The sequence below is a fragment of the Narcine bancroftii genome, chromosome 2 (assembly GCF_036971445.1).
Source record: "Narcine bancroftii isolate sNarBan1 chromosome 2, sNarBan1.hap1, whole genome shotgun sequence".
Classification (NCBI taxonomy): Eukaryota; Metazoa; Chordata; class Chondrichthyes; order Torpediniformes; family Narcinidae; genus Narcine; species Narcine bancroftii.
Genome location: NC_091470.1, coordinates 189,409,139 through 189,427,276, shown reverse-complemented (window position 1 = coordinate 189,427,276; position 18,138 = coordinate 189,409,139). Strand labels below are relative to the sequence as shown.

The 18,138-nt window shown below is 49.3% G+C and overlaps 1 protein-coding gene across 4 annotated transcripts in view; it reads left to right on the top strand.

Annotated features, from left to right (window-relative positions):
• LOC138754815 (uncharacterized) overlaps positions 1-18,138 on the top strand; it is a 55,316-nt gene that overhangs the window by 15,834 nt on the left and 21,344 nt on the right. For all 4 annotated transcript variants that reach the window (XM_069919672.1, XM_069919673.1, XM_069919671.1 and 1 more), the window contains exons 4-7: positions 1,540-1,637; positions 5,606-5,687; positions 9,774-10,016; positions 16,634-16,734. In XM_069919672.1, coding sequence (XP_069775773.1) covers positions 1,540-1,637; positions 5,606-5,687; positions 9,774-10,016; positions 16,634-16,734 — 524 coding nt within the window. The remainder of the gene's footprint in view (positions 1-1,539; positions 1,638-5,605; positions 5,688-9,773; positions 10,017-16,633; positions 16,735-18,138) is intronic.

The following is an 18,138-nucleotide window of genomic DNA, read 5'->3' as shown; positions in this document are numbered from 1 at the left end:
TTGGGCTTGAGAAGATAGGACAGGCATTCCCTCTTCCAAGTCCAGAATGAGAGCATGCGCAGTTTTAAACTGGGAGGGGAGAAATTTAGAGGGGAGCAGTGGGGTAGATTTATTACTTTGAGGTTGGTGATTGTACAGGGAAGAAGGTGCCAGATGAAAGCCCTACCTTCTGCGCTCCCTTTGACCCGATCTCCAGCTGTTGCTTGAACACATCAGTTCAGTGGGGAAGGTACGTTTGCGGTCGGGGGACCCGCATGGGCAGCTGGAGACCAGGATGCGAGGGGGCGCTGAGGGCAAGAATGGCCTCTGGTGCTGAAGGCTTCCTGACCATGGTGGAGACTAAGATCTAGAGCTCAGGTCGCTGACGGATCGAACAGCGTTCTGAGAGGCTGCGGGAGAGCTGGAGGCGAATCCATGGACACCCAGAGCCTCTGAAGGGACTCTCCTTGGCTTCTCTTTTTCTCTTACTGGCGCTGGGCGACTGTTTGTCCGCCGTATGGCAGGCAGAAGGCAATTTTGTGTAATATTACTTGTTCTGAACCATTACATGACAATAAAGGAATCTGGAATCTTGAGCTTAATTTATTTAATACATCACGGTAACAGGCCCTTCCCGTCCACAAGCCCATGCTGTACAAATGCGCCAATTAACCTATAACCCCACCCCCCCTACATTTTGGAGGGTGGGAGGAAACGAGCCCCCGGAGGAAAGCCCCCACTAATGATGTAACTTGAAGGTATTTCTAACCAATAATAATTGCAACAAGTTCTCTGGTCAGTTCAGTCCCTCTTTTTTCTTCCTTTATTTTGAGCATTTGAACTTCTTTGCACTTTTTCTATTTTACTTGCTAATTTTTTTTTTCAAACCTGTTTTTAAGAACCCAGATTTTATTAAAGTTTTGTAATTTAGAGACAGTGCAGTAACAGGCCATTCTGACCCACGAGCCTGGGCCACCCAAATACACCCATAAGACATATGAGCAGAAATAGGCCATTCAGCCCATTGAGTCTTCCCCACCATTCAGTCATGAGCTGACCCATTTTCCAATTCAGCCCCATCACCCGGCCTCCTCTAATCAAGAATCTCTGCCTTAAATACACCCAATGACTCGGCCTCCCCAACCGCCCATGGCAACAAAGTCCACAGATTCACCATCCTTTGGCTGAAGAAATCCCTCCACAAGCGGATGCCCTTCGATCCTGAAGTTGTGGCCTCTTGTCCGAGACTCTCCCACCATGTAGATGTAGAAACAACTTTTCTACATCTACTCTGTTCACGCCTTTCAACATTCAAAATGTTTCATTGAGATCCCCGCCCCCCAATTCTCCTAAATTCCAACGAGCACAGCCCACCTGCGTGACCACTATACTGATGCCCGCACGTCTTTGGAATGGGGGAGGGAACAGGAGCACCCAGAGAAAACCCACACAGACATGGGGAGAATGTACAAGCCCCATTACAGACAGCGCCAGATCTGAACCAGGGTCATGGGTGACAGTAATAGCCTCATACTAACCGTGCTCTCTTGAATTCTGTAGGTTTGTAGAAAATCAAAAGATTCAGCCTGGTTCAAGCTTTGCTTTCCTGAGGACCAGTCGTAATTATAGAGGAACTAACACTTGCGAGGCCATCACAGGTTTGTATTGACATAATTTGAGAAAGACTGGTGCTGGAGAAGCTCAGCAGTTCAAAGAATGTACTTTACGAGGCAAAGATAAAGATGCATAACCAATGTTTGGACTTGAGCCCTTCATCAAGGTGTGAGCAAAATGTCGGCAGGCGTCCGAACAAAATGGTGGGTGAGAGGAGCACTGTCCCACAGGCAGGAGGTAACAGGTGGACAAGGGAGGGATCTCATCTGAAATCCCTGCTGCTTTCAAGCTCTACGTCCATGTACTTACTCAGACTCCCCTCCATATCCATGTTGCCTTGCCTCTGCTGTCATCTTGTGCCTCGTGGCTTCCGGCTCTGGTACCTGCCTTGCCGGTTTGGCCCCCCACACAAGGATCTGAGGTAGCTGCATGGCACTGAGTGGTGCTCTCTCCACTTGTCTCGACGAATTCTATGGACTATCCATCTATTACCTGACCACATTTCATCCCTCTGCCTGCCTTTCTCCAGCTCCCCACCCCCTTCCCTCTCCATTCACAGAGCCAATCTGTGCCCTCCCTCCCTTATCCACCTATTATCTGTGGGACCGTGCTCTTCCCCCTGGCCTTCCCACCATTTTGTTCGGGCGCCTGCCTACATTCTACGTCAATGAAGGGCTGAAGCCCAAAATGATGGTAATGTATATTTATCTTTGCTCCATAAAGTTCGCTATTTGACCTGCTGAGTCTCCAGCATCGGGTTTTTACTTCAATCACAATGTCTGAAGACGTTTGTGCTTTTTGTGTTTTATTCCTTGAGAAAGGAGGGACTGGGTTTGGAGGCGGTGCAGAGGAGGATCACCAGGTTAATACCAGAGATGAGGGGGTTAGTTAGTATCAGGAGAGATTGAGTGGCTTGGGACCACTGGCTGGAATTCAAAAAAATGACTGGAGATCTATGAGGTGGATGTTTGAGGCAGACGAAGGATTCAAGAAGCAATAAGTCCCGGGCACGTGGCATTTGTAAACTACAGCTTTTATTACCCATGGGGGATTTCTCTATATTTAGGCATATATTGTGGTAACAGTCCATTTCAGGCCACGTGTCCATGCCGCCCAAATTACACCCCATTAACCTACAACCTCTGGTACCTTTTTGAATGGTGGGAGGAAACCAGAGCCCCCGGAGAAAACCCACGCAGACATGGGGAGCACCCACAAACCCCTTACGGACAGCTTCCTGACCAACTTCCCAAGTGGGACCTTGTCAAAGGCCTTACTAAAGTCAGCATAGACAATATCCACAGCCTTGCCTTTGTCAACTTTCCTGGAAACCTCAAAAACTGGCTAAACACAGAAAGCCATGTCAGTTTCTGCCTCTCCAAACGCTTGAATACCTGATCCCCAAGAACAATAATTAGACAGGTTCACAAGCCTATAATTTCCAGGATTATTTTTGGAGCCTTTTTTAAACAGAACATGAGCTACCCTCTAGCCCCACACCCGTGGCTAGAATTCCATTCAGGAAGCATTGGAGTTGGGGATTGAAGCCAGGAGCTAGATGTGAGGATGGTAGATGTCTTTGATGTTCTCTTTGATGTCTTGCCCAATATGCATTCCTGGGTGTCAACATCTCTGAAGATCAGCCCTGGGGCTTTCATCGCGATGCAGTCCTGAACAAGGCTCGCCAGTGGCTACAGTGTGAGGAGTTTGAGAAAATTCGGTACACCACATAGAAACATAGAAAATAGGTGTAGGAGGAGGCCATTTGGCCCTTCAAGCCTACACCACCATTCATTATGATCATGGCTGATCAGTACCCGGTTTCTGCTTTCTCCCCATACCCCCTAATCCTCTTGGCCACAAGGGCCAAATCTTAAGACTTGCAGATTTCTACAGGCGTACTCAGACAATACATCTGAGAAAACGGGGACGTGGAAATGTGCGGCCTTCCGTTTGAACTCGGAATATTGCCTTCAGTTACAGGAAGGATTATGGAGAGGGTGCAGAGGAGATTTACCAGGATGTTTCCTAGATTGGAAAATGTGTCTTGTGAGGCAAGGTTAGCAGAGCGAAGGCATTTCTCTGTGGAACGAAGAAGGATGAGAGGTGACTCAACAGAGGTCTACAGCACCCTTTTCCCAGAGTGGGAGTAGCAAAGACCCAGGGATGTGCGTAGAAAGTGAAGGGAGGAAGTTTAGGGGAGACATCGGGGGGTAAGCGTTTTTACACAGAGAATTGTGGGTGTCTGGAATGCCGGTGGTGACTCTTGGGCATGTGGATGAAAGACAAATCGAGGGTGATGAGGTTAGGAGTCTTCAGTTTTTTTGGCAGGAATATATATGGTCGGCACAGCATTATTGGGTCAAAAGGCCTGTAATGTTTTAAGTTCTGTGAACTTGCTACTATTTGCTTGTGGTGGCTCGGGCGGTTTGTACTGAAATCACCGGAGCAGGCTTACAAGGGCAGGATGGTCTCTGCTCTAATCGTCTATGGAGAAGTTCGGCACTGCAAGTGCTGTTTCTGCTCCCAGTCTGCTCATTGTTTGGCCAGAATGTGGCGGAGGCAGGATCTTGCAAGGGTCTCTTAGATGGGCGCTTGGAACTGAGAAGAATGGGGGGAGGGGGGGTGATGCAGTGAGGAAATTGTCGGCAGTCGAAAGGGAAAGTCTGCAGAAGCTGGGATTGTCGTGCATCACACGAAAGTAATGGAGAAACTCAGCAGGTCACACAGCGTCTCTCGGAAGCAAAAGGATAGAATGTTTCAGGCCTGAGCCCTCAGTCAAGGAAAATTCTAGACATTTTTTAAAATTTAGACACGCAGTGCAGTAACGGGCCCTTCTGGCCCATGAGCCCGTGCCGCCCAATTACACCGATGAACCTACTCACCCTGTTTGCCTTTGGAATGAGGGTGGAAACTAGAGCACCCGGAGGAAACCCGTACAGACTCCTTTCAGACAGCGCCGGGTTCAAACCTGGGTTGCTGGCGCTGTGACACCATTGCACCAACCGCAATGCTACAATTGTTAGGGAAGGTTGTTGGGTCAGCACAATGCTGTGGGTCCAAGGGCCACATCTGTGCAGTAGATTTCCTTCGGGCTATGTGCTCAGCCCACTCCTGTTCACGCTACTGATCCACGACTGCATCCAACAGCGTCATCAAGTCAATAACAACGATGTGTCGCACCACAAGGGCGAGGTGGAAAATCTCTCGATCTGGGTCTCAATGTGGATAAGATGAAGGAGAGGATCGGGAACAACCAATATCTGCTGCACAACAACAAATCGGTAATGGAGAGGGGGGAGAGCACAAAGTTCCTTGGACTTCACTTATCTGGTGGCCTATCGTGGACACTGAACATCGCTTCACTTGTCAGGAAGGCACAACAGTGACTGCACTTCCTGGGAAGACTGAAGCGGGCGAGGCCACTGGGCACTATCACGTCAACCTTCCACACGAGCTCCATTGAGAACTTCCCGGCTGGCCACATCACGGTGCAGTACGGTTGCTGCAGAGCAATAGATCAGCGATCAATCCAAAGGTCATTATGAGTGGCAGAGAAGATCTCTGGAGTTTTCTTCACCCCCACTCTTCGACGTGATCTACCGGGATCGTTGTCTGAAGAGAACGGGCAAAATCATTGTGGACCCCTTCCACCCAGCACACAGCGTCTTCCAGCTGCTCCCTCTGGGGGAAGAGGTCCAGGAGGATCAGAGCCAGCACCACCAGGCTGAGGAACTGCTTCTTCTCACGAGCAGTGAGTATGTTGAAAACCCAAAGGATCAGCTCACACTGACCATAGGAGACTCTCAAATTCATGAAGCAATATTTATTTATTTGTACAGATGAAATACTTGTTCTGCACATGTACTGTTTGTCTGAATGTGTGTTATGTCTGGGTGTGCGTCTGCGTGTTTTGCACCGAGGACTGGAGAACACAGTTTTGTCAGGTTGTACCTGTACAATCAGATTACAATAAACTTGACTTGATTTCTATGTTCTCTGTTCTTCCCAGAACAAGTTGACTTGGACAGCTTCCCCTCAGTCTCTCCATCTGCAGACTCCGAGTCAACTGTGACTCTGTCGCACCCCAGCAGGTATTGCACATTTTTTTTTTCCAGATTTATTGCCAGAGTACGTACTTGACATCGCCTACACTCCTGAGATTCCTTTATCAATTATTGGTAGTACAAACAAAACTGTACTCAATGTACACATGTAAACGAATAAAGAACAGTAAACAATTTGTGATTGTGGGAGATAAATACAAGGACATAGTTTTAAGTTGAAGGGAGAAAGGACTAGGGGGAACATTAGGGGGAAGTTCTTCACTCAGAGGGCGGTGGGAGGGTGGAATGAGCTGCTGCCTGATGATGTGAATGTAGGCTCGATCTTGAGTTTTAAAAATAGATTGGATAGATACATGGATGGGAGAGGTCTGGAGGGTTATGGAGTGGGAGCAGGTCAGCGGGACTAGCGAAATAGTGGTCAGCACAGACTAGAGGGGCCGAATGGCATGTTTTCTGTGCTGTAGAAATGTGCCAGGGTTTCCAAAGTCATGCCAAGCCTCTGCAAACTCCTGAGGTTTCCCAAGAAGGTTGGTGGGGGAGTTGTGGGGTGGGGGGGGGGAGCTGAGCCACCTCTGAGTCGAGGGGAGTCCCTTCCCTACAGTGCGGGATTTCCAGGATTTAGACCCATCCAACCAACACATCCAGGGGAGAAATCATCCCATCCTGCAGCCCCTTCCCTTCCTTTCTCCTGTCAGAGAACAAATGAAGCAAGGTTGGCAGAGCTGGGGGCGCTTCCCTTTGGAGCAATGAAAGATGAGAGGTGACTTAATAGAGGTGTATAAGATTGCGAGGGGCTGAGATAAGGAGGACTTTTTCCTGGGGCGAGAGACGCAAATACCAGCAGACATTGGTTTAAGGTGAGAGGAGGAAAGTTTAGGGGAGACGCCAGAGAGAAAATTTTTAAGCAGAGAGTAGTGGGTGCCTGGAATGCATTGTCAGGGGTGGTGGTGGAGGCTGGTACAAGAGACCCTTAGACAGGCACGTGGATGTAAGGGTTTATGGGTGTGACGAAGGGCCGGGTTAGATTGTGTTTTTATTGCATTAAATTTTAGACATACAGCATGGTAACAGGCCCTTTCGACCCATGAGCCCATGCCACCCAATTAACCTACAAGGAGGAAACCCACGCAGACACGGGGAGAACATACAAACTCCTTACAGACAGCATCGGATTCGAACTCTGGTCACTGTCGCTGTAACAGTGTGGTGCTAACCGTGCAGCCCCGTTGTGGAGTCAGACATGAATATCTGCAGACAGTGTGGTTGAACTCAGCAGGTCAAACAATGTCCTTTATGTAGCAAAGATAAAGATACAGAACCAACGTTTCGGACTTGAGGCCTTCATCAAGGTAGGACAGCACCTGAATGAAATGGTAGGGGGTTAGGATAGGGGGAGGAACACATTCACACACGCAAGAGGTTTTAGATTGTTGTGGAGTAGTTTTACATTGGTCAGTTCCACATTGTGGGCTGAAGGGCCTGTACTGTGTTGGAAAGTTCTCTGCAACATCGTCCTCTGCCCCATTCTCCCTATTACCTCTGGGCTCCCTTTTCTTCCCCCTCACACCCATATCCGCCTATCAACTGTGCTCCTTCCTCTCCCCCCCCCCCCCCGCCACCTCCTTATTAGGGCACCTGCCCGATTTTCGGCACCCTTCAAGCTGTGAGCCAGATTCGTCGACTGCCTCCTGCAGCCCTGGATGCTGCCTGAGTTCTTCCTGCATGCTTGTGCTTTGCCCTAGTTCCCTGGCAGGCTCCTCTCGCTTACCTCGCTGACTTTGCACTGGTGGCACCGCTGCAGTGGTCCATGTTCTGCAGCCGTGTCACACTGGCCGCTGAGTTCCTCCGGCCGTTCCAGCATTTACAATCTCCTGCGTCACGCCGGCCAAAATGCCCCACCCATGCTACTCCCACCTGCCTGCGTTTGGCTCATTTCCCTAGCCTATCCCATCCAAATGTCCCACCCACCCAGACCCCACATCCTTCTAAACCCCAACTATCCATGGACCCGATCAAATATCCCACCCACACTGGCCCCACATCCCTCTAAACCCATCCTATCCAAGGACCAGTCCAAATGTCCCACCCACCCTAGCCCCACATCCCTGTAAACCCAACTTATCCACGGACCAGTCCAAATGTCCCACCCACCCTGGCCCCACATCCCTCTAAACCCAACCTATCCACGGACCTGTCAAAATGTCCCACCCACACTGGCCCCACATCCCTCTAAACCCATTCTATCCACGGACCCGTCCAAATGTCCCACCCACCCAGACCCCACATCCTTCTAAACCCCAACTATCCATGGACCCGATCAAATGTCCCAACAACACTGGCCCCACATCCCTCTAAACCCATCCTATCCACGGACCAGTCCAAATGTCCCACCCACCCTGGCTCCACATCCCTTCTAAACCCATCCTATGCATGGACCCATCCAAATGTCCCACCCACACTGGCCCCACATCTCTCTAAACCCATCCTATCCACGGACCCGTCCAAATGTCCCACCCACCCTGGCTCCACATCCTTCTAAACCCCACCTATCCATGGACCCGATCAAATGTCCCACCCACACTGGCCCCACATCCCTCTAAACCCATCCTATCCACGGACCAGTCCAAATGTCCCACCCACCTTGGTCCCACATCCCTCTAAACCCATCCTATCCATGGACCCATCTAAATGTCCCACTCACCCTAGCCCCACAATCCTCTAAACCCATCCTATCCACGGACCAGTCCAAATGTCCCACCCACCCTGGCCCCACATCCCTCTAAACCCAACCTATCCACGGACCTGTCAAAATGTCCCACCCACCCTGGCCTCACATCCCTTCTAAACCCATCTTATCCACGGACCCGTCCAAATGTCCCACCCACCTTGGTCCCACATCCCTCTAAACCCATCCTATCCATGGACCCATCTAAATGTCCCACTCACCCTAGCCCCACAATCCTCTAAACCTATCCTATCCACGGACCAGTCCAAATGTCCCACCCACCCTGGCCCCACATCCCTCTAAACCCATCTTATCCACGGACCCGTCCAATTTTTTTCTCAAACATTGCAATAGTACCTGCCTCAACCACTTTCTCCAGTAGCCCGTTCCATACACCCATCACCCTCTGTAATTTTTAAAAAATTATGCCATCGGGTTCCTGTTAAATCTCTCCCTGCCTCATCTGAAACTTGTGTCCTCTGTTTACCGATTCCCTGACTCCGGGTAGAAGACTCTGTGTTAAGCTGAATATTTGGTACTTAACTTTGTATGTATCACCTGTGTATAGATGGACAAAATTATGCGGAGGATAGACAGAGTAAATGTAGGCAGGCTTTTCCACTTCGGGGTGGGGGGGGGGTAGGTGAAATACAAACCAGAGGACATGGGCCAAGGGTGAAAGGGGAAAGGTTTAAGGGGAACATTTGGGAGAACGTCTTCACTCAGAGAGTGGTGGGAGTGTGGAATGACCTGAATGTGGGCTCAATTTGGACACTTAAGAAAAATTTGGATGGGAGAGGTATGGGTGCAGGTCAGTGGGCCAAGGCAGAATAATAGTTCGGCACAGTCTAGAAGGGCTGAAGAGCTTGTTTCTGTGCTGTAATGTTCAGTGGTTCTGTGCTATTGTAGGTGTGTTTTTTTAATGCAGAACCTGTCGACTGCAGCAAATTAGAATTCTGGTACGTACATGTAATGTACAATGTGTAAGGCCATTAGCTCATCATTATTAATGTATTCCAATAGATTTTTAAAAAATTAGACATACAGCACAGTAACAGACACTTCTGGCCTACGAGTCCAAATAGACCAATTAATCTACAACCCTCAGTCGTTTTGAAGGGTGGGGGGAAACCTGAGAACCTGGTGGAAACCCACGCAGCCATGAGGAGAATGTACAAACTCCTTACAGACAGTGCCAGATTCGAACCTGGGTCGCTGGTAGTGTCATACCAACCACTAATCATAGTGAGATAGGAGTACCCTTGAATATCCACCCCCCATCACCCCATCCCCGTCCACCTCCTGCTTTCTCTCCAGTCTCTCTCCCGTACACACAAAGCACGTGTTTGGCGCACGTTCCCAAGCCTGACCGCCCTCTCCCGTCACAGTGCCGGCAGCTTCGAGGACACAGATGGCGAGCTCTTCAGCGGCACCGACTCTCTGCCCGGGAGCCTGGCGAGGTTTCCAGTTGACGTGGTCAGGAGGTCAAGGGTGCCGGTGTCTGTCAGCCAGGAGGAGGAGGAGGAGTGGGAGCCGGGGGGCGCAGAGCGCAGGTTGGAGCGCGATGGTTGGAGAGACAAAGAAGCTCTTCCAAGGATCAAAGGGGCGGACTCCATTGGCCGATCAAAGAGGTGAGTAGCATTGCCTGACTTTTTCATGTCTCCCCCCCGCTTCCCCCCCACACAGATCCTTAAACAGCTTTGACAGGGGCACCATTAAGAGCAGATTCGCCGGGTGCATCCCAGCAAGGGACGGGAGCTGCTCTACTCATGATCAGGAGAATCTGTAGGAGGCGATAAACGCAGTGCAGAACATCATGTAAAATCATGGGCTTTCACAGCACCAGATTTGAATCCCGTGCCATCTGTAAGGAGTTTGTACATTCTCCCCGTGACCTGCGTGGGCTTCCTCTGGGTGCTCCAGTTTCCTCCCACCCTTCAAAAATATTGGGTGAAGTAAAATACGAAAGTGTGCAAACACTCCGTTTGAAGTAAAATCAATGCTGGAGAAACTCAGTAGGTCAAACAGCGTAATTAATTAATGGCCATTTCGGCCCACGAGTTGGTGCTGTCCAATTTACATCCCATTAACATCCACCTCAGTAATTTTGAAGGGTGGGAGGAATCGGAGCCCCCGGAGAAAGTCCACGCAGACATGGGGAGAACGCACAAACCCCTTCCAATGTGAGATTCAAACCCAGGCCCGGTCCCGATCGCTGGTGCTGTAAAGGCGTTGTGCTAACTGTGCTGCCCGTGCCAAGATAGAGATACATAACCAACATTTCGGGCTGAAGCCCCTCATCAAGATATGAGCAAAATGTCGCCAGAACAAAATGGTGAAGGAGAGGGGGAGGAGGCCGGTCCCTTGGGCCATGGGTGGATAAGAGAGGGGAGGAACGCCAGCAAACGGGGGGAGGAGGGATGGCTCTGTGAATGGAAAGGGAAGGGGTGGAGAGCTAGAGGAAAGAAGGCAAAGGGAGGGGAAGAAGAACTAGCATAAATCGGGGAAGTTGACGTCAATGTCATCCGGTTGAAGAGTTACCCAACGGGAAATCAAGTGTTGCTCCTCCAATTTACGTGGGGGGGGGGGTGTGGTTTAGTGTGTCAGTACATGAGGCCACAGACAGACGCCACCATGGTAATGGGGAATGGGGAGTGGAAGTGGCTGGCCACTGGGAAATGCGGACAGAGCCGAGGTGCTCAGTGAAGCGTATTTCCCAGTCCCTCTAATGTAGAGAAAGCCACAATGGGAGCACCGGATGACCCCTGCCGACACACAAGAGATGTGTTGCTTCACTTGGAAGGACTGGGACCCCATCGGGTGGTGAGGGAAGAGATTGGTGGAAAGGGATGAGTGGACGTGGTACGGGCGTCATGGATTGGAAAAGCCTTCTGTTAAAATTAAACTGAACCATCATCTTGTGTGTGATAAACCTTCCCCTTGGATGTCCCTTACATTTCTTCCCCTCATCCTTGGGTCAAAGTTTCAAATTTATTGTGTGAGGACATGGCATCACATATAGCCATCAGATTCTCTCGCAAGCCAGGCAGAATTTCTATTTATCGATAGGGCAAAAAAAAAACTACTCAAGAAAGAGATGCAAAAACAAAAGAGAGAAATTTAAACAAACTGAAAGACAGAAAATAAATATTCAATACCAAGTAAAAGTCCTCTGAGTTTGTCGCTGAGGCGTCTGATGGTGGAGGGATAGCAGCCATCCTTAAACCCGGTGGTGTGGGTCTTGTGGCACCTCTACCCCTTTCCTGACGGCAGCAGGAAGAACAGAGCAGGTGCTGGGTGGTGTGGACCCTTGATGATCACTGCTGCTCTCCGATGGCAGCATTCACTGTAGACGTTCCCGAAGGTGGGAAGGGTTTTGCCTGTGATGTCCTGGTCTGCGTCCACTACCTTTGGCAGGACTTTCCGAACCGAAGGGGGTCTCCCCAACTTCCCTCCATATCCTGCTGCCCCTGTCCCCTCTAAGCTGTGCCCGCGCACACCTTTTGCAATCAGCGCACAAAGGAAATTGATGAGTGCACAAAAGGTTAGTGACCTAGTTCAAAATATAGAATAAAATCTTAACTAAGTACATTACTTCGTAGAATGCAATCATATGTATTAAAACATGCCAATACGGTTTATTAGCCATGAGGGATCAGCTGTGCCAAAAACATTCAAGATTCAATCGATTGCCTCAGGGTCCTATAACATGAAATTCTCTTTTGCCTGCCTTTGCCACCAGCAGAAATTGCCTAGTTGCCTCTTGCAGTCAGAGAGTGTTCCCCCCACCCCCAGAGTCACTGAGTGTCCACAGTTTTGCCTCCAGCCCTTCTGCATCCTCTGTAGCTACACGGAGTCCAGTCCAAATTATCGGCGACCCAAGCACCAGATCCGATACTCCGACGCGGTCAGGAACCCCTCGGTACCTCCTCGCATCCCGATTCCCATACCTGGTTCCCCTCCGGTTTGTTCGAGCCAGTCGCCAGCAATCCACTGCCGTCGCGAGTCTCCCGACAGCAGCCCGCTGCTTCCATGGGCTCCTAGCCTTGAGTCGCCACCGGTCCACCTCCATGGTCACAGTCCCATGGGCTGTCTCTTCTGCTTCTCCTTCTCAGGCGGGGGTTGGTCTACCCATTTTTTGGTGTCCTTGTTCCAGTTCCCTGGAGTCTTCTTGTGACTGCTGCCAATTAATAGGCGCCCCCATCTTGGGCGCAGGCCCCGCGGTCGCGGGATCTCAAATAAAAACCACCATTGACTCCCTCAACGATGAGCCGGTGACCTGACCTGTTCCCCCACTCTCACACTTTCTTTGGAAAAACTGGAATCTTTACTAACAACGTCCAGGTCCCAGGAATCAGAATTTATCGTCATGGATAAGTCACGAAATTCAATGTTTTGTAGCAGCATCACAGTGCAAACATTAGTATTATAACCATTTTACAACATTACTATAAAAATTAAAAATAGTTATGCACGAAATGTAAGGCAGTGTCTTTGGTTCACTGCTTATTCAGGAATCTGATGGCAGAGGGGAAGAAGCTGTCCTTGTGCCGCTGAGTGCTCGTCTTCAGGCTCCTGGACCTTTTCCCTGATAGTGGCCTGGGTGGTGGGTGTCTTTGAGGATCGAGGCTGCTTTTTTTAAGGTGCCAACTCACCTCGTGTAGACGTCCTCAATGGAGTGAAGTCTGGTGCCTGTGATGTCGCAGGCTGTTAAGCCCTTTGGAGTTTATTCTTGTCCTGAGATTTGGCGCCTCCACACCAGGCAGTAATACAACCAGCCAGAATGCTATCCACGGTCCACCTGTAGAGGTTTTCAAGAGTCTTCAGTGACAGACCGAATCTCCTCAATTACCTCACAAAGAATAGCCACTGGCGAGACTTCTTTGTGATTGCATCAACATAGAGGCTCCAGAACAGATCCATGGAGATGTTCACACCCAGGAATTTGAAGATCTTGACCCTCTACTGAGCCTTTGATGAGGACTGGATCGTGTTTTCCTGACTTCCTCCTGAGGCTCGCAATGATCTCCTTGGTTTTGGTGACGTTGAATGCAGGATTGTTGTCACCCCATTCAACGAGCTGAACTATGTCCCTCCTCTACACCTCCTCATTGCCATTTGTGATTCTGCAGACAACTGTGGTGTCATTGGCAAACTTGTAGATGGCATGGGAAAGGAGCCTGGCCACACAATTGTGGGTGCATAATGAGTAGAGCAGTGGGCTAAACAAGTATCCTTGGGGTGCGCCAGTGTTGATAATCAGTGAGGAGGAGATGTTGTTTCCAATCCGTATTGACTTTATCGATGAGAAAGTCAAGGATCCAGTTGTGGGGAGGGTGGGGGTGGGGGGTTGAGGACTGGGGGTGGGGTGGTACAGGGGCCTAGAGTTTGTAGCTTCTTGAACAGCATTGAGGGAACAATGGCACTGAAGGTCAAGTTGTAGTCGTTGAAAAGCAGCCATATGTATGAATTGCTGTTTCTGAGAGCCAGCAATATTGGATCTCCTGTGGAGCGATTGTGACGATAGGCGAGTTAATTGCAGTGTGTCCAGATCTTTACTGAGGTACGTGTTAATTCTGGCCTTGACCAGCCTCTCAAAGCATTTCGTCACACCAAGATGGAGTGTTACAGTGTGGAAATAGGCCCATTGGCCCACGCAAGCTGGTCTCCTGTATGCCTGCTTTTGACCCATCTCCCTCAAAACCTTTCCATTCCACAAACCTGTCTCAAGTCTCAATGCCTTTTGAACATTACAATTCCCCCTCTTTCCCCCCCCCCCCCCCCACCTCCAGCAGCTCATTGCACACCCCTTGGTGTGCGAGGGGGAAAAATATTCCCCTCGGGTCCCTTTTTAAATCTTTCACCTTAAACCTCTTGTGTTAAACAAGAAGGCCTGAAGAATCCGGGGTCGAGTGCAATATGTAAATGTGGTGGAAAAACACAGCAGGTCTCACAGAAGCCATGGATACCCAACAAAGGGCCCAGGCCTGTCGTGTTGGCCTCCTTTTACTTCCTCCGGATGCTGTGTGACCTGCTTTAGTTTCCCAGCATGCTTGTGCATTGCACTTGTTGGCTTAGATTCCACTCCCCCGGGGAAAAGACTCTGATATAAAATATATTTAACCAAGGTTTGTGAGGGGAAAGTCATGCTTGATGAATCTTGTTGAATTATTTTGAAGAGGTGACCAGAGAAGTTGATAAAGGTAGAGCAGTTGATGGTGGTCTATTTGAATTTTAGTAAGGCTTTTGATAAGGTTCTGCATGGAAGGTTAGTGAAGAAGGTTCAATCTCTAGGGATTAATATAGAGATAGTCAGATGGGTTCAGAGGTGGCTGGAAGATAGGCACCAGAGAGTCATGGTGGAGAACTGTCTGTCAGGATGGAGGCCGGTGACGAGCAGTATTCCTCAGGGATCGGTGTTGGGTCCTTTGTTGTTCATCATTTATATTAATGATTTGAATGATGGGGTGGTAAATTGGGTGAGTAAATATGGGGACCATACAAAAATAGGGGGAGTTGTGGATAATGAGGAGGGTTTACATGGACTACAGAAGGATTTGGACTGTTTGGAAAATCGATGAATTCTGAAAGGTGGCAGGTGGAGTTTAATGTAGATAAGTGTGAAGAGCTTCATTTTGGGAAGAATAACCAAAATAGGACATATGCAGTGAAGGGAAGGACGTTGAGGAATGCTGAGGAACAGAGAGAGATATTGGAATAACGGTTCAGTGTTCCTTGAAGGTAGATTCCCATGTAGAGAGGGTGGTGAAGAAGCCTTTTGGTATGCTGGCCTTTATAAATCAGCATAGAATATAGGAGCTGGGAGGTGATGTTGAGACTGTTCAAGGCATTGGTGAGACCAAGTTTGGAATATTGTGTGCAGTTCTGGTCTCCAAATTATAGCAAGGATATCAATAAGGTAGGGAGGGTGTAGAGAAGATTTACTAAAATGTTGCCTGGATTGCAGTATCTAGAATACAAAGAAAGATTGGAGCGCAGAAAGTTGAGAGGGGCTTTGATAGAGGTATTTAAAATTATGAAGGGAATGGACAGAGTAGATGTGAATAGGCTCTTTCCCTTGAGGGTAGGGGAGATTGGTACAAGGGGTCATAAGTTAAGAGTTAGGGGGCAAAACTTTAGGAGTAATATAAGAGGATGCTTCTTCAATCAGAGAGTGGTGGCTGAGTGGAATGACCTTCCAGAAGAGGTGGTTGCGGCAGGGTCAATTCTGTCATTTAAGAGGAGGTTGGATGAGTACATGGATGTGAGGGGGTTGGAGAGTTATGGGCATAGGAGTAGGTAGGTGGAACTAGTGGAGTAAATCGGTGTGGACTCTAAGTGCCGATATGGCCTGTTTCCGTACTGTAAATTGTTATATGATTATATATGGTTATCTTTTATTTAAAATGGGTGTGATACTTGCCAGAGATGACTGCTCTATCCCCATGTTACGGGCCTAGATCTCAGTCTGTAAGGTGATGGAGAACGCCATCTGTGGGAAAAGGGCTGTGACATTAATTCTACGCCAAAAAAATTGCCACTGGTGCAGATCCGGGTGAGCGGAGACACAGCACTGCTCCGCAGGGTCCTACTGTTTGGTCTTGACGTCTCGGGCTCCAGACAGGCTTTAAGCGGCCTGTTAAAGGAGCCAAAGGTGTTTTCATTTTAAATCCTGCAATTGAGGTCTGTGCCTGTACTGGGCAGTGGACACTGAGGGGTTACAAACTCTGGGGGAGTGGCAGGCACCTGAAACAGGAAGAACACCCCCACCAACCACCCCCCCCCCCACCTGCTGTGGCAAAGGAAAACCAGAGGGGACGACCCTACAGGGACGGTGACCACAGTGGCGAACCAGTGAGGGACTCGGGGCTGAGGGACCCATGCAGGCTGTGGGCGACTTGCAGTCGAAGGACCCACGCGAGACTGGCTCGTGAGGACCAGGTATCAGAGCCGGGATTCAAGAGGACGCTGAGGGCTTCCTGATCATGTTGGAGGTTTGTATCTGGAACTCAGGTTGCAGATGATCTGAACAGGAATCTGTGCAGCCACGGGAGTGCTGGAGGTGAATCGATGAATTCTGAAGGGACTCTCTTGATTCTCTTTTCTCCTATTGTTAGGGGCACCAGGCAGTGCCTACGGCGACTTTGCCTTAAGATGGGGAAAAGTTGAAGAGTATCATGCATTTTACGTTTTTAATTTGACAACAAAAGAAACGGAAAATTCTCTCTCCCTGGTTTGTATTTTCTAGACTTCCCAAAGGGCTGGAGAAAGGGTGCTTTTCCAACAGAGATATTGTGGCAGTTTGTATCGGAGAAGGGGTTGTCTCAACATGTCATGCAATCAAACAAGGTAGGAGTTGAATTTGGACCAACGAAATGAATCAAATGTGGTGGAATTATCCAGACTTGGAATGTGTTTAACTAGCTGGGGCAGGTATAATAATCTGAGTGGCCAATCAGCTCCTCGAATCTATCTCTGTATCTCTGTTCCTTAAAAGAGATGAGCAATTAATCATAAGACCATTAGACATGGGAGCAGGAAGAAGCCATTCGTTCCATTGAGTCTGCCCCGCCATGAGCTGATCCATTTTCCCCACTGTCTGGCCTTCTCCCTGTCACCCTTGATGCACTGGCTAATCAAGAACCTTGCTTTAAAGGGGCGGCATGGTTTGTGTGACGGTTAGCGAAACGCTTTTGCTGCGCCAGTGACCAGGACTGGGGTTTGAATCCCGTGCTGTCTGTAAGGAACTTGTACGTTCTCCCCGGGGGGGGGGGGGGTCCAGTTTCCTCCCACTGTTCGAAATGTGGGGTGGGGGGGGTTGTAGGTCAATTGGATGTAATTGGGCGGTACGAACTCAAGGCCGAAATCGATTGTTACCGTGCTGTATATCTACATTAAAATTTTTAAAAAGAAATACACCCAATGACCTGGCCTCCACAACCGTTTGTGGCAACAAATTCCAGATTCACCACCCTCTGGCTAAAGAAATTCCTTCACATTTCTGTTATCAATGGATGCCCTTCATTCTTGAAGTTGGCCTCTTGTCTGAGACTCTCCCACCGGGGAAAACAAATCTTTCTACGTCTACTCTGTTCGCGCCTTTCAACAATCAAAATGTTTCAATGAGATTCCCCCTCATTCTCTGAAATTCCATCAAATCCAGGCCAAGAGCCGTCAAGTGCTCATTGTCTGATAACCCTTTCATTCCACTGTATATTATTTCCCGTCTGTTTAGTTTGAACCTTCCTGGCCTAAAAAAACGACTGCTCTAGCCTGCTGATGCACTCAGAGCTGTCTCACCTGGGACAGGGAGAAGAGTCTGAGCAGTCGGACCACGTTCCCGGCAGACGCAGGCATTTCAATTTCGATATATAGCACAGTAACAGGCCATTTCGGCCAACGAGTCCATGCCGCCCAATTTACACCCCTGGAACGCTTTGAACGGTGGGAGGAAACCAAAGCCTCCATGCAGACACGGGAAGAACGTACAAATTCCTTACAGATGGCACAGGATTCCAACCCCAGTCCCGATCGCTGGCATTGTAAAGGGATGAAGCTAACCACTATTGCCAACCATGTGGCCCTAAAGTTTGAGTGAACGGAGACAACAAAGTTTCATACTTTGTGTTTGGCCTTGCCCTGAGAGCGGAGGATAGACAAGTTGGTGTGGGAATGGAGATGGACGAACAAAGAGTGGGGGCTTAATAGAGACACGTAAGATTGTGAGGGCCTCAAATAGGGTGGACAGGGGCA